Source organism: Pyxicephalus adspersus, chromosome 6 (genome assembly GCF_032062135.1).
Source record: "Pyxicephalus adspersus chromosome 6, UCB_Pads_2.0, whole genome shotgun sequence".
In the NCBI taxonomy this organism is placed as follows: domain Eukaryota; kingdom Metazoa; phylum Chordata; class Amphibia; order Anura; family Pyxicephalidae; genus Pyxicephalus; species Pyxicephalus adspersus.
Window position 1 is genome coordinate 90,566,808 of NC_092863.1, and position 16,606 is coordinate 90,583,413.

General features: G+C 37.8%; 1 protein-coding gene across 1 annotated transcript in view; it reads right to left on the reverse strand.

Annotated features, from left to right (window-relative positions):
- Nucleotides 1-217: 217 nt before the first annotated feature.
- The window catches only part of ADAMTS12 (ADAM metallopeptidase with thrombospondin type 1 motif 12), a 232,515-nt gene continuing 216,126 nt past the window's right edge, over nucleotides 218-16,606 (reverse strand). The window contains exon 24 of the mRNA XM_072416569.1: nucleotides 218-4,541. Coding sequence (XP_072272670.1) covers nucleotides 4,399-4,541 — 143 coding nt within the window. The 3' untranslated portion in view covers nucleotides 218-4,398. The remainder of the gene's footprint in view (nucleotides 4,542-16,606) is intronic.

Genomic DNA, 16,606 nt, shown 5'->3' on the forward strand with positions numbered 1-16,606 from the left:
TTTCACTGATCAGATACAACAAAACAATATAATACATATAATAATAAAATATGTTATTATACATTTCAATTGTATAATTACCAGACCAAAAGGGGCAAATACAATTAATTTTCAAGGTTTAGATTTACTTAAAAACTGAATATTACCACCTACATTTTGATAATAACAAATAATAATATATACCCTATAAAAAATAATTTAAGACTGAAATACATAGTTGTTCATAAAATGTTACATTTATTTTTATTTCACAGTTATAATTTTATCAGTACAATAGCCTTTGTCTTTTTTAATTCTATGGCATAATGCTTTATGATACACTGGAGTACACCACTGAGAACCACACTTTAATTATACCCTGATACTTATAATGTTTCGGACAAAGCACCACATGTATAGGAAAAGAAAACAGTTTTAATTTGCACCTTATGTTTTATTTAAAGGGTCAGTCTGCCCAGCATAGAGCTGTTTTTATTTGTGTTAGAATATATAGTTGGGTTGAATCACCTCCCAGATCTACCCAAATAGAGAAGAGAGAACAGGTGCATTGAAAACTGATTCTCAGACATTTACACATTTTATTGATCTATCAATTTTACAGTTTTAAGCTACTTACTCAGGGCTGATATCGGACGAAAATCTAAAGTGTGTACAGCACTCGTCGTTCATCGTCCGAACGACCGTCCTGGCGAATCCATGGACAATGAAAGAGGAATGATCGCAATGCAAGTGAAGGAGTGCCGCTCCGTTGTTCTCCCCCTCCTCTCTCCATAGAGCAGAACTGCGCTGTATGTCCAGCACTCATGCATGCATCCTGCAGTGCATAGTCGTTGGAAAGGATCATGAAAGATCCTTTCCAACGACTATAATTGCAAGTGTGTATGTGGCTTTAGGCACTTTTTTCGTGGCACCATTTTCTATGCATCTTGTGGAAGGCAAATTCTCCAGGCAGAATAAATCTGCAATCTGTTTCTGACTGTAGATGTAGTTTAGCAGCAAATGTTGCAAAAGTTATTTCTATATCCTGCAAAGAAGATCTGGGGAATATTTAGTATCAAACTTGTTTGTCCTGAATTTGCTAGGGCAGCCAGTTCTGTACAAATTAGCAATGAATTAAAATAACACCACTTGTAGAATTTTTTACTTTGTCCATCTATTGCCAGACTTAAAGCCATCCATAGCCTTCTTTCTGGAGCCTTGGAATGTTTTGTTGGCGCTGTTTAAATGAAGATCTAAAGTTTTTAACTTTTTAACATCACTGTAACTCCTAATAGTGATTTCCAAATCACCTTCTGGGGCAACTCCCCATCCAATACATCTATCTGATGAAGAAGGCTATATGAGTTGGTAGGGAAGTCCGAACACTTGTGGTCTCCCTGCTTTGGAGGTATCAGACTAAACACCTGAAATTGAGATGGTATTGGTTGGGGAAAGAGACAAAAAATTTAACAAAACACAAAAAGAAAAATGTTCATAGTCAGATCTTACATGACCAAGAGACATAACATGGATTCCAAGAACGGTAAACATCTCTACTTACAATTTATTGTTTTTAACTTGCAGACATTCATAGATGATATCACAGTGATATGAGCGAGCAAGATTTTAAAATTCGATCTTGCATCAAATCGGGCCATTCTCGCTTACCGAACATGTAAGCAAGAGCGGCCTGTGTGTTTGCCCTTGCAGCCCTGTAGTATGTGAGTACCCCGGCTGTGCTCATCATGAATGAATGCAGCCGGGGGAATCATTCTGTAATGATTTCCTCGATCTTCGAATGGGTCCGCGAAATTGGTTCGCCAAAATTTTGCGGAGCCATCAGAAGTTTGGGGAAATTTTCGCAAGATATAGATATCACATAATATGGAATATACAGTGATTAGCACCATTAGTGATTAGCACCTCTTATGTACAAATGTATGAAAAACGGTAACATAAATGTCATCTATAAGACAAATAATGAATAGTGTATGGTAAGTTAGTGGTTTCATAACGGTGAAAGTTGCAAATAACATCTGCGCACCATTAAAGGGCTCCTTTTCATCAAACACAGAGTAATTATCTAATTATTCAGGTATGAAGGGTAACATTCAACTTTGGTCGGTTATATAGAGGCTCACAAACTGTACTGATAAATAAAGCACCACAGTTTTATATTTCATAGTAAAAGTTGTGCAACTTAACGCACATATATATAAAGCATAATCCTGTACTTACCCGCTCCCGACTCCCTAGACCTCTTGCTAACATTTCCATCCCAATTACTCCCTAAACCATCAACCTTCATAACTTCCCTCTGTGACTAATGCATTTAACCTTGTACAGCATGTATCCTCTCTTCTTGGAGAATTGATTTATCTGCACAGTTACTGAAGGTGAGGAACAAGGTACTTTGATATGGCTTATGTATGGTCAACCTATAACCTATGGGACTTACAGCAATCACTGCTGCCCCTATTCCACTGCATGGCAACTCCAAGGAGGGTATGTTGTGAATATTTTTTTTGAAGGAGAACACAAGCAGAACTTTCACACATGAAGAAGTTTAGGCTAATTTTTAGCAGATGGTTTGGTGTCAAAGGGGCGTTTTGAGATACTAATTGCTGGTTTTGGCTATCTAACCTTTTTCAGCCTAATCTACTAAAAAAGCCATCCTATTAATATGTAGAGGTGGAGGGTAGATAATGTGGAGTGAGTGAGTTGACTTTGTAAACTGCATTCACCCTGTCCTCACCCATATTTGTATCACCCTAGTACTTCTCTTTGTACGCTACTCCCGTTTGCTGCTCCCTTTAGAGGCAAGGATGACTTAAATTTTAAATAAATGTAACAAGGTATTGAGAAGGAGAATAGTAGATATGTTTAAGTTACACATGAAAACATGTAAAACATAAAAAAATACCTTGAAAACACCTTGTAAAAAGATTGCTAATTATTATTGTGTATTATAAGTTATTTTTGTGCGGTATGCTTCCAAACCAGCTGGTATGTAAAGATACAATTCTCAGGGCTAATCTTTATATATTAGTTATACTATTTATTATAAATAGGTTTTCTGCTTAACCGAATAATATATTTAATACCTTTTTCTTTAAGTTGAGGTGGATGTGTACGTGATTTTCCACACTTAGAAGTGGAATCTTCCCAAATTGATGGGATAGCCCATTTCATAGTCAAGAGAGCTGGTGTTCCCATTCCCAGTCCAACATTTTGGATTTCCCATCACCCATTTATGTATTGCAGATTATAGTGAATGGGACTTATAGTGAGGGTTTCCTTTACCATTTCAAATTTTTTTAAAGAATTTGGCTTTACATACACTTTAAAAAATTAAGTTCCTACATAATATGGGTTGACATGCTGTTAACACGTTCTAAAACTTAGCAGGTTGTTTGAAACCATTCATTTACAAATAATGGCCATTTGGAGTCTTGCTCCCTCATCTCCCTTAATGCTTAAACCACACTACATTTGCTAGCTAAGGATGGCTATTGATAGTGTATATGGTATATGATGAAACTCCCCATAAACGACTGAATGTTTTTGATAATATGACCGAATGCAGCATCAGTTCTTCCATAAGATTATCAAGTAGGCTCTTCTTCATTCATGTTTTGTAATGACTGATTATAAAGCAATTCCTAAACAACAATTAATTTATTAGGTAAACTCAGAGACTGCAGAGAGGAATTTCAGGACTCTGTAGTTGGGTTTTATGAACCACCTCCTTTTTACATTTGGCAATGGAAATGTTCCCACTTTAGCATGTAGCAGTTGATCTCAATTATGTTTGACATTGGCTGAACAAACAAGTGTGTTCCTAGGACATCTTATCACTGCACCTACAACAGCCTTTGAATTGCACCCATGTTTTTGATGATGGTGGGCAGAATGTTACAACTATTAAAAGATTCATAATTCCCACCTGATTGAATATTGACATTCAAATTGGTATTTGTACTTAATAACACTTCTGATCATGGATGATTAGCTCTTTCTTTGTGTTGCATTTCCTCAAAGATTGGCGTGGCATTAAGCTGTTCATATTATTGATCATCAAAGTTGCAACACTTATACTAATGGTTTTTGTTGATTGATAGACACCACTATGCTTTCCAAGAGTCCTGGTGGTTTCTCAACACTAATATTATCTTTACTTCTTGGAACAAAACTTGTTTTAACAGCAAAGATTGACCCTTTAGAGCAGACAGCTGCCTAGGCCCCGGTAGTCTAGCTGGTTCACTAGTGAGTTCAGGCCCTGTGCAGAGAATTAGGTAACTTGATTTCAACCGTTTTCAGCTGGGAATATATATTGTCTTTTTTTAGAATGTGATTTTTTCAGTTTATTTACTGCAGTAGATGGAGCATGAACCAGTCTGATGAGGCATATGGGATGACTCAACCTCCTTGTAGAGACTCTTCTTGCCTGGTACATGTGAAGCAGCACTGAGTCTGAATGGATTTCAACAAACATTTTCCAACAGATTTCACAGTATTGCAGAAGTTAATTGATAGTCTGTCTTTCTTACACGATGGAACATCTGCAATGAAAACAAACATTTATCATACACTTATATTGTCAGCAAAACTTGCTAAATTTAACAATAGGGTGCAACTTAAGAAAGATGCTATTGTAGGCATTGGCTGCACGCTGTATAGGGCACTTTAAAACTTTAACTGCTTCACATATGAATTTTTGTGTGTTTTGTTTCCTTAAGTGTAAAATGTAAATTTGTTCTGCTGTAAATTGCAAAGATGAGTTTTCTCTGTACACCGCCTAGAGTATTTACCGTCATTACGACAGTGCAGTGTATTAGGCATACTGTTTAATGAAAGCCAAAGAAAAGTCAAAATGAAAACTACAGTGATATTAAAGCTCAGATCAATCAGATTACCTTGGTGCTGTCTCATGTTTTTTTCATTTCCATGCTATGAGTTGCCTTATATACCAGCCAACCTGTGGTGTGCATAGATATAGTCCTTATGGACTACAAAGTCATCTAGAGAAGTCTAAAGTCCTTAGGCAGGTACAAGTCCACAAAGAGCAGACTTTACAGAGCCAGAGTTTACTTTGGTGTAAAGTGACAACAAAGTTACATAATTTGGCCAAAGGTGCATAAGGGACAGTACCCCTTCTTTCAAAAAAAGCACACCATATTCTACAGTGCTGTTCATAAAATAATTTGCAGGATAGCTGCACCCTTGTTGAAGCCCTTTACCCATAACAAATCTTTTGAGGTAGGCACCCATCAGCCTTATTCTGTAGGCTTTTTGGTGGTAGTGTGTAATCCCTTGCTTGCACCCAGGGTCATGCTTGGTTGTGTAGTATATACATATGCCACATACGCCTCATAAAAAGAACATCATTTTCTACAGTGTTGTGCATAAAAACATTTGCCGATTGGAATCTGGACTTATGGTCCTTTAACCTTGATCAGTTGTTGGATTTAGGCACCCATTATCCTTACCCTGCAGGCTTTTTGGGTAGTAGTTTGTATCTCTTTGCTTGCACCCTGGGCCGTGCTTGGTCTTGTGGTTTTTATATATGTTACCTTAGTCCTATAAAAAGAATAGGGCTATATTGTTGTTTCCTTGGGATGCTTGCCGAAATTATTTAGTTAACATCTCAAATTTATTAGTTTCCATTCCTGTCTGCTGTGTTTTGATGGGCCAAATGGAGATTCTGTAGGACAAAGAATTTGAAACTAACACTGTCCCCTTAAGGTTTCCATTTAACAGATTTCAATTTCCCTTTTGTTCATTAAGAATAGAGTAACTCATTAAAAAAAAACTTTGACAGTTTTATGAACTGTATGCCACATGCATCAAACAAATGTGAACAGAATTTAGAATGTGTTCAGCAGCAAAATAGTAAAAAGGAAGAAAAAGATACAATAATTTAGCTCACTGTAAAACAGAATGGCACCAGCAGCTCAATCACATTACCATCAAAATTCTCTGAAACCATTGAAAAAACTTTCTCTTTAATGTGCAATGTGATTTCTGTCCTACAAGCAAGTGAAACTTTAAAAACAAGAGGCAAAGTTTTATAGACTTTAAGACGACTCACAATTTGCAATATTGATTTTCTATATGGCAGGAGTTCGTACTTTATTGATCAGTGCCTAACACAAGCGGTACATCCATCAGGCGATTCAATGAATTTTTTCTGTGTCAGTAGAAGATGTATGAAGCTCTTGAGAGAAGTATAGGGAAAAGTCAAACATGTTATAAGAAGATTAAGAGAAGCTTTTTTTTGTTTCAAACTTTTTAACTATTAGGGGTCTTTTTAGAAGCTTTCTGTGCTTTGACTTTGTGTAGGAAATTAACATTTTGCCGAAAAATTCCTACAAGCTTTCAAAATAAATAAAAAAAGGAACTTACCATAAGTGTTAAGTGTTCTTATAAACTAATATTTATATATTAGGTGATTAACAAAGTCCATAGTCCTATCACTAGCTGTCCCACAAAAGGGCTCACAATCTAATGTCCCTACCATAGTCATATGTCATTAACACAGTCTAAGGTCAATTTGAGGAGAAGCAAATTAACATGTTTGCATGTTTTTCAAAGTGGGAGGAAACTGATGCAAACACGGGGAGATCATGCAAGACCTGGAGTGTGAAAAATGGCCACCCAACATCCAAAACTCAAGAATGTCAGGAGTCAAGAATGAGAGTAGGGAGATCACTTTATATCCAAGACATAAAAGCTAGAGGCTGATTTGGACAACAAACTGTATTTCATGACTTCTGGGCAGACTGACCTTTTAAAACACCCTTTATTTAATTCTTAAAAGGTAAGGTTTACAGGCTGACAAAAGAAGTGATGTCTTCAACCTACTCCTAATATTGAATTTGATATATTATTGTGCTATCCTGCTGCTAAACTAAAGACATTTGTTTTCAAGACTTCATAGTGTTTAGCTCTGTTATGAAGAATAAGTATTGATTGTGGCTTCTGTGGGTTGTCAGACCTCTAATCTGATTGCATAGCATCTGATTGCTGCTCCATTTCATAATTATTGAAGTGTAATCTTCTAGGCCAGTTACAGGGTTGACTTACTTTTGTTTTGTTTTTTTGAAGAGTGGAGGCATCAGTGTAACAGAGTTTAGAAATTGTTCTGTAACTTGTTTAGAAATGTGGATATTTCTATTCTTTTCTAACTCCTCTGCAATTTAAAGATTTGAGGTCGAATTTAGGGCCAGTGCTATTCCTTTTTGTTCACTTTAGCGGGAAATGCAAGTTCAATGCAATGCAAAGCTTGCTTGATGCAGGCCAACTTCAAGCCAGAAGGAGAATTAGCTACAGGTCAAATCTTTCTGAATTTTAAATGATCTCAGAAGTTTTCTGAATTGTTGTCAAACCAATGCCATTGACACAATTAGGGATGAGCGAGCAAAATTTTAATATTCGATCTCGTGGCAAATCAGGCCGTTCTCGCTTACCAAACATGTAAGCGAGAACGGCCTATGTAAATTCGTCCATCAAGATCAAATTTTTTGGGACCTGCAAGAGCAATCAGGGTCCACTCCCCTAATTGCTTTTGCAGCCCTGTAGTATGTGTTCATGGATAGAGATTCTCTATGCAAGAACACAGAGTCCCATGGCTGTGCTCATCATGAATAAATGCATCCTGTGATGATTCCCATGGCTACATTCATTGATGAGCACAGCCGCGGGACTCACGCTAACAGGAGGAGTACCGCGGCTGCATTTATTAGTGCAGCCGTGAGAATCCTCCTGTACACATTCCCTGAGCACTAGTGACCAGGGATCGTGCATTGCAGCCGTGGTACTCCTCCTGTAATCTTACGATGGGTCTGCAAAATTGGTTCGCCGAAATTTCGCTGACTCATCGGAAATTCAAGGAAATTTTTGCAAGAATGTTAAAGGCATTCTCGCTCATCCCTAGACACAGACCCTGTTGACATGGGTTTATAAAGACAACCAATGAAAATACAAATACAGGAGCATCTAATATTTTTAAAAGGCTCTGTCACTTGGAGAAAGAAGGGTCAAAAAACTACAATAACCTCTCTTTTTCTATGTATCCCAACAACATATAATAAAATATTTTTTTTGTTTATTTTAAAAATAAAACATGAATAAATATTAAAGTATTGCAGAGATACACTAAATATTTGATTTTGTTTTGCTCAGACATATACTTTAAGGCAAATTCACCAAAGTCTGTGCAAGTGCTGTACTAATTTAACAGTAAAGCTTTAATCATTTGCAGCTTTATAAATAAATAAATTCAAGAAAATAAAAGCTTGTCAACATAGTCTGGTAATGATACCTTTAAAACTCGAACATATGTGTGTTAAATTTCTCCAGAGCTCTAAATCAGAAGTAATATTCTATGAAACAGTCTAAACCCGGCATGCTCACTAAACATGGCTGTGTGTGCAGATCCCTTCAGTTCTGCAAAACTTGTAATCTCAGTGTCTGGGGGACACTTGCATCAGAAATCCTCCCCCAAGTTTTTCATTTTAGCCAATTAAGCGGGACAGGCAATTTTACATTTTCTCTACATTATTCAATGTCCTAATAATTACTTTTAATATTGAAATCATACATCATTTTTGCCTGTGAACCAGGCTTTTTTTGTTAATACCGTCCCCCAAGAATATAATCTTCTATACATTTTTAAATAAATAAACTCCCACTTTGAGCAGTGATCATTTTAAAACACCTAGTGTAACTCTACAAATTACGAATTCTAAAAACTAGCTTTTACCTTTTTTTCTGTCTCATGGCACTGTGTGTGTTTCTAGTATCTAGGTCTATTTAAAGCAGACCTAAACTCAACATTTTTTCATTACATACAAGGGTAAAGAATCCTTTTATTATTTTTTAAATGCAACACCTTTTTTCTTTTTTTAAAAAAAGGATGCAGCACTTCCCCTTTCTGTCAGGAGATTTTTCGTTACCCGATTTCACACCTGCACAGTGCAAGATTGGGTGATGTTCAAAGAAGAAGGAGGAAGACCAAAGAAGTTAGCGGCACCTGACACTTTCTCCGCCAGGCCAAAGGAGAATACGGGGGCAAAGCAGGACTTGATCGAGGAAACCTCCGGATTGATTGAAGAATCTGGGAGATTAAAGGTAAGTGTGATTTTTTGATGCTCCTGTACTGCACCTGTTCTATGTAAAAAGACACCTCAATGCCCACTTCAAGTGGAACACACTAAAAAGCACATACCATGCAGTATGGTGTGCCCATTTGCATAAAAAAAGACGTAAGCATTTTTTATCTCTTCTGGCCAGAACCCAATTTCACTCTGAGCATGTTTGAGATCAGTGGCTTCATTATCAAGATGATTTGAACTAAGGCAAATGGCCCAGTATGTGCAAGATCAGGGAACAATCTATGATGATATGGTGTCTGATATGGTGGCTGATCACACACAGGCACATACAGCGTCCTTTGTCGGGTGTCCTAATTATTCCTGGGGTGACATTGACAATACCTATCTAGCAGGAAGTTCTTCATAGGATTTGGAGATCTACAGGGGAATTATGACATCCCCAAAACCAATTGCTAATTGCCCACCAATGGCTGCGTTTACCCGTTTTCCTTCTTGGAAGCAGTATCAGCATAGAACAAGGATATTAGACTTAGGTGACCATAAATATGGCTTCTGATGGTATTTACTATTTTTAATGAAAGAGTGATGGGGGGTCTGGTAAGTAGCAGACAGACAAGGCTGTTCAATAATGTCCGAATCTCTGACAGGGATGGATAACAATACAAATCCTTTGACTAGAAAAATAGCCCCATTATGTTATTTTTATATATGAAGTTAGCTATCTGCCTGGAGTTCAGCTTCAAAGCATTTTTGTATTGCATTTATTTTTCTCCAGCTACCAATGGACTTTCTTTTTCCTGCATAGGAATTTATTATCAACATATTTAATATTTTTATGTATTTCTGAACTGCTGAATTTTTCTGAACTCCAGGCGGGGCAGCTATGTCAGCCTGACACAGCTGTGAAGATACGTATGGCTAAAAAATTTGGTAATATACAGTAGTAATACATAGCGGAATGAGAATTGTGTTATTCTTCAGAACATTTAGCCCTAGGACAAGAATCAATTTTGAAATCCAGAGTCTTGCATTTGTCAGTTTTGCTTTAATACAGCAAGAGCCTTCCAGTAACATGTAGAGCCTGCTGCACTTGGAATAGTCATCCATATACATTCCTGGATAAAATAAGTTATACATAATGCTGCAAAACGAAGCAAACTTTTCTAGAAAAAATATAGGATATACCTGACAAAGCTTATATTACGGGATACAAGATATATACCAGGATACAAGTGCGAGCCAAGAAAATCCTGATGGATGACTATAAATATCACTGAAAGAATAGGATTAGATGACAGAATCCTTTGACAGGCACAGGTTTTATCCTGTTTTTAGATAATGAGACCCTGTATCAGAATATTCATTTCAGCAAAAAAACTTCCTATACATGTGCATTGAACATATTTTATGCATGTTGATGAGCTGCCTTTGTGTAGAGATCCAAAAGCCCAGAAATTGCTGCTAGGTGCTGATATCTTGGGTGAGATATCAGTAGTCCTAGCAGACTCAGAATAGTGCTCTCCGTAGATCTTCTGTTGACAGCTAAATAAAAGGTATTGTAGGGAAGCGAGGGGCTAGGCAGGGAAGCTGGATCAGAACAGAGAGAAGAGGACTATTAGCTACAAGGTAGGAAAGGGTTGTGCTGGAAAATGGATCAATAAATTCTTCTATGTTATTACTTGCAATTGTTTGAAGAAGGTAGGTGCAGAACTGACTTGGGGGCCCCCCAAAGAGGCTGAGAAGGGTCCGGGGCCCTCATGCAGTGGCACAGTTTAGACAGATTATTACATCAGCCTACTAAAAAAGATTTGGGTTTGAAAGGGGGACCTTAAGGAAAGTGGAACTGGATTTAGACAAAGATTTTTCATAGTGAACATTTTGAAATGTTACTTGTTCATAAGCAGTACCCTGAATATGAGCATTTTACATGTGAGACCTCAAAATCGGCATGTAGTGCTGCTTCTGATTGCCAGTCACGAAGAGTTGGAGTGATTTGGTGATTACTCTCTCTACTGAACTACTGTTCTCCTTTGCTGGAAGCTCTTACTTAAAGAACGACAAGCCCTGCCTCTACCAAGATGGCCACCTCTATACAGAAACACAGTGCAGATGAAGTCATAGTAAGTCAACAATGGAGAAAATATCAGCTGTAGAGAGGCCACTGGTGATATTGGTGCCTAACCAATCCAATACTTTGTCCACCAAGGCTTAACTTCCACCCACCCACTATCACTACTATTTTGAGTACTTTCCAGGGGGATATAGTTTCTCCCCAGGCAGGTATCACATGGTTTTCATTATAGATAAGTGAAATTGAGAGTTTCGATTTCCACCAAAGTACATTGAAAACCGGAGTTTTTTGTGTGCACTGGACTGTACATCAGTGGTCGCCAATGTTTTCAGGTCGGCAGACCACTGCGTGGGAAGCTGGTTGTCACTCAAAGGGGAAGAAACTTCCCCTTTAGTGACGTCATGATTCCTGAATCGGCACACTCTCCCATTGCAGATCTGAGCCTGCGATGGGAAAGTGGGCAGGTTATGTCCGGCGACACATGCCGCCCACTTCCCTGGGCCAGAAGTCTGTGCAGAAAACATGGTCTGCGGCTTTGACTGGTGCTCGGGGATGCACCGGCTAAAGCCGCAGACCACCAATATTTTCTTGTGGACCACCGGTTAGCGACCGCTGCTGAGTCATGTATACCAGCCAGTTACAAAAGCTTCTTTCAACTCCTGGCCCTGTTCTCGTGCCAAATACATTACCATTAAATATTTGATTTCTTTGTGCATTTTTCACCAAAAAAATGCAATATTTGTTTAAGCATCTCAATGAGAAAATTAATGTTTTCATTTAGCAAAACTTTGCTGCAAAGCAAAATTGCTATTGTTGCAGTAAAAACAATTTTGCCCAAAACTCTTTCAACCCCAATCACCATTTAAAAAAGAAAAAAAAAACTCTTATATGGCCAAAATGCTTTGTTCATTTGCATCTTTTAGGCATGCATACATGCTTAAAGGTAATGAAAGGGGCAAAGGGATGACCTTATCAGTGTGTCTGCCCCTTTAACATCCAACCAGAATCTGAGGTGGGTTTAGAACAGACTGTATTGCTTTATGACTTCCACAGAAAGCTCCAGGCCATGGCTATAGTCTGGCCGTGTTCCATGATCATAAGTCCTGGTTAAGCCATTTCTTTTTATATTACAACTGCAAACTTTTGCCTGGAGTTCAGCTCTAATGTTTAGAGTCCACTCTTAAAGCCCAAAAAAACCCAAAATTTAATAATGCCAAATTTAATACATTTTCTGTTGATAAGTGAATGCAATGTATAGAACCAAGGTGGTGGACTACAATTCATTTCCTCTCATCTCTTGAATTAGGTCAGTCAGGTGTTACCATATGATATCCAACAACAATGATGGCAGACTACTTTTCCCATCATCCGAGCATTACAATAAAAATGTTGACATGAAGAGCCACAGTTTGCAGTTAATAGGTGGTGAGCAATTGACAGACGTCAGTGTGCTATAGGAAAGTAAAAGACGTAAGAGGTCCTAAGTCTCCATGATTAGGAACTAAACTTCAGTGAAGTGCAGCTACAGAATAAGTTTCTGAATTTGCTGAAAAGTTTAGTTACAAAGGAAATGCTTACAATTTACGCTAATGAACATATTTGGGTATTTGCCAATTGTGGCTTCAGTTTGGCTTTAAATATGAGAGTTTCAAAATCAGTCTTTATTGTTCTGAGCACAGCAAGGAAAGAAAGTAACTATTTCATGAAACAGCTGGTATTATATAATTAGAGGGGAAATGTGGTCTCATCACTATCAACAGACATCACTGCCCTATTCTCCACTTTCTTTGTATTTATTGCAGGTTGTCCAGAATTGAACTGCTGCTTAAAGCGTTCTTCTGTACTCTGTAGGTAACCAACACAAAACATATTATTCAAGATAATGGGCAAATATCTTTTCTCTAAACCTGTTTAGTGTTACAGGACTTCAATTACATCAGGCTTTGCATTGTTACTGTATTTATAGCAGGTTGCTCCAATAACGCGATTATGTGATCGGGTGAAGATGTCCCACTAATTACAGCTGTCCACAAGATCCTTGGCAATGGTTAATTTCTATGAACAGCTGATGAATGTGAACAGTGACAATTATAGGGAACTAGTTTCACAGTAACTATGAAGAGGATATTCTGCTATTCAAGCCCCAGGTAATTTATAAAGCTTGAAAAAAGTATTCTAATTTGTATTTTTTATTAAAGCTAAAATGAACCCGTGAGGATACCTACATTTCTTTGATTTTCCTCCAGCTTTATCCATTACCATGAAATAAAGAATTCTAACCTTCAACATCCGGTTTATAGCTGACAAGGTGACTAAATACAGAGTTTAAATATGGAAGTTGTTTTACCTGCTGAAGCATTTGTATTTCTGTCCAGCCTGTCCTAAGATATACACAACATGGCCAGGCTAGTGACCAAACTTTATTTCTACTGTAGACATGCCTGTCTGTCTGTCACTCTGTACCTGGGCAGGTTATGTGTACTGATTGGCATGTTCTGCCCCTCCCGGTTCCATTCTGACCCCTGTTGTACCAGGGGTTCAAAGATACTTATAACAACTCAGTGTGGACACTAGTTAAAATGACAAAACAGCTAAACCTCTCCACTGTCTGGAGCTTAAACTAGTAACAGCTGCATTCCCGACTACAGGTTCCATCAGCTCCCCAAATGAACACACAAAAGCAAACCACCATGAACTGTGTCAAGCTCACAACTTTATTCATCCCAGGTGAACCAAGGTGATCACAAAACAGTCACTCACCCCTCTAGTGGAGCATTGTGTTCAATTGAGCACCTTGGTTCAATTGGGCCATTTTTGAGGTTGATCCACGTGCACAAAAAGTGAATTTGTATCCCAGTTTTAATCAGTTTGGTTCAGCTTAGAAAGAGGCTTAATGAAAGACAAATAGAAGTCAGCTGCATTTTAAAGTTTGGCTTTGAAAAATGTTAGATCAGGCAGGGCATTATTGAAGCACAGAACTGTGTGCAGCTTAGCTTTGGTTACCAGGATATCCGGCAATTCCACACCTCTCCGGTGCTTGCTGGACTGAATGATCTGCATCATCCTTGCCCAGCCAATCAGGATGGCTAAAGGAAGAGAATAAGGAAAAAATGGAACAAGAAGTAAGAAGATCATATGAAAGCACATTTCATAGTTTGCTCCTTGACACAAACCTAAAGCCTGCCAAAACAGGTGACAAGGCTCTGTAATTGTTGAATTTATATGACCAATATGGTCTTGGCTTTTCAAGCTACGGATTTAAATATTAAAATCAGAAAATAAGAAAATAGTCAGTGAAGTCTGAACTCCCATACTTGTTTGGACTGAATATAGAATAAATCAAGGGGCAGAATGACAGGCTCTGAGCCTACTCCCTCAGAACAAGGGCAGTGCTAGATTTCATTTACCTATATTAAAAGTTTTACTTCAAAATCTGTGGTGAGCCTTTTGGGGTATGCTTATTAACATCTGTGAAAGCTGTGACCCATCAAGCAATGTAAGATTTCTTTTGCAATATATTTTTCATTTTTCAGAATAGCAATATAGAGAGCAGCACATGTCATTGGAAAGGATGTAAGGGCCTCTCGGGGAGGCACACAACTACCAACACGTCGTATGGGGTCTGTTACATGTATTCATGTATAATAAAATGTTCTAGACTGGCGTCTTGCTTGCTGGAGAGTTCCAATAGGTGCTTGCTGTTGCTATCCTTCGAACCTTGAACTCTCTCATGGTCTATAATATTTGGGGGTCAGACATTGAACCTCTTTTTACTTCCTGCCCAAAGGGTGTCCAGAGAAAAAGTGTTTTGCACGACTTTGTGCCATTCATTCAGGCTGTGAAGCTGGAGTTAGCTGTCTTTTTCTGCAGGGATATTAGAGACCAGATAACGGTTGGAGCGTCATGATAAATGGCTTCCAGACCTTTCCTGCTTCATTGAGTGCACATCTTTTTACCTACTCAATACCCCTCCCAATTACACAGCATGGACAAATAGTTATGTCTTCCTTTTGGTTTTCCAGTGGGTAGAAACAGAATGGTACAAGGCAGTTCTAGCTGCAGTTACAGTCTACCTTGTTGAAGGCAAAGTGAAAAAATGGTACCCTGATATCTAATCAGACAGGTCTGAATTGCTGACAAGGGACAAGTTATGTCACTTCTGCAAAAAAAAACAAAAAAACACTTACCTGCCGATCGCTGCCTTCTATTTCGAAAATCCTGAGCATGTGGGGATGCATTGCATTATCCCGATCTGGCCAATCAAGATGGCCTAAAATTCAGAACAAGGAAAAAATAGCAGCACCCATGTTGGAAAGGGGAGTGTATTTAAAAAAAATTGTGATAATCCAGGCATGGTTATTTTATTGCAGAAGGGACCTTTTTCATGCAATAAAGGACCTGTCAGATTGCAATTTTTTGAATAAGGCTTTAGTTCTGCTTTAAATATCTCTGCTGTGTATATACCTATAGTTAATGTTTTTTTATTTCATATAAAGTTTCTAAATGTGGTTTACATATAGCAATTGTCATTAAAATGAAAAGAAAAATACACCAGCTGAAAACAACTTGACCCACTGAAATAAAAACGCAATTAGATGTGAATATAACCACTACTTTGCAATGTTCCAGCCCTTAATTTCTCTGTTTCTTCAACCATAGACATACAATAAGCTATGCAGGATAATAAATTATACATAAGCATTGTATTTGACAGTAATGCAGACATATACAGCACAAATTAACTCTATCTACATGCCCATTACTCATTAGTGAAATGAAGACATGAAGCTGACCCCATATAATTGGCTGGAAGACATTCTGTACCGATTTATTCCCATCATTAAAAACATTATGAATATGTTTTTATGGGAAAATGGATTAGATCACTTTGTAGCGCACTCAAGCTATTCAGTGAAATAAACTAGTTCATTGGATTTACTGTGGCAGACAAAGCATGTTTTAGATCTTACATTAATGGCCATAAAGTTTTGTGTAAAAGATGAAGAGAAGAAAGAATGAAGGGAAGGAGAGATATGTGATACAGGTAGTTCCTGGGTTACATACAAGATAGGGACTACAGGTTTGTTCTTAAGTTGAATTTGTATGTAAGTCAGAACATGTACAAAATTTTAGTAAATGCAATTAGGACAGATGTGTGTCTCAACATATTATTAGGCAGCATGGTGTCAGTTACTGTATAAAATCCTCACTGAGTAAATCACAAAGCAAAAAAAGAAAAAAAAATGATGTAGCCTAGACATTCAATAACTTCTGGAGCAAGCTGTGCTTTGATATGCAAAAAGAAACAAGTGCAGAGTTTGTCTTGGTCATTAAAGAGTTACAAGATGTTGCAGAAAGGCTGATCGCTTAAGATCACCCACAAGGGCTGTGTTTAGCAAAAGATTTCTTCTGCAACTCATTCAAACCGTCCCTTCCCCCC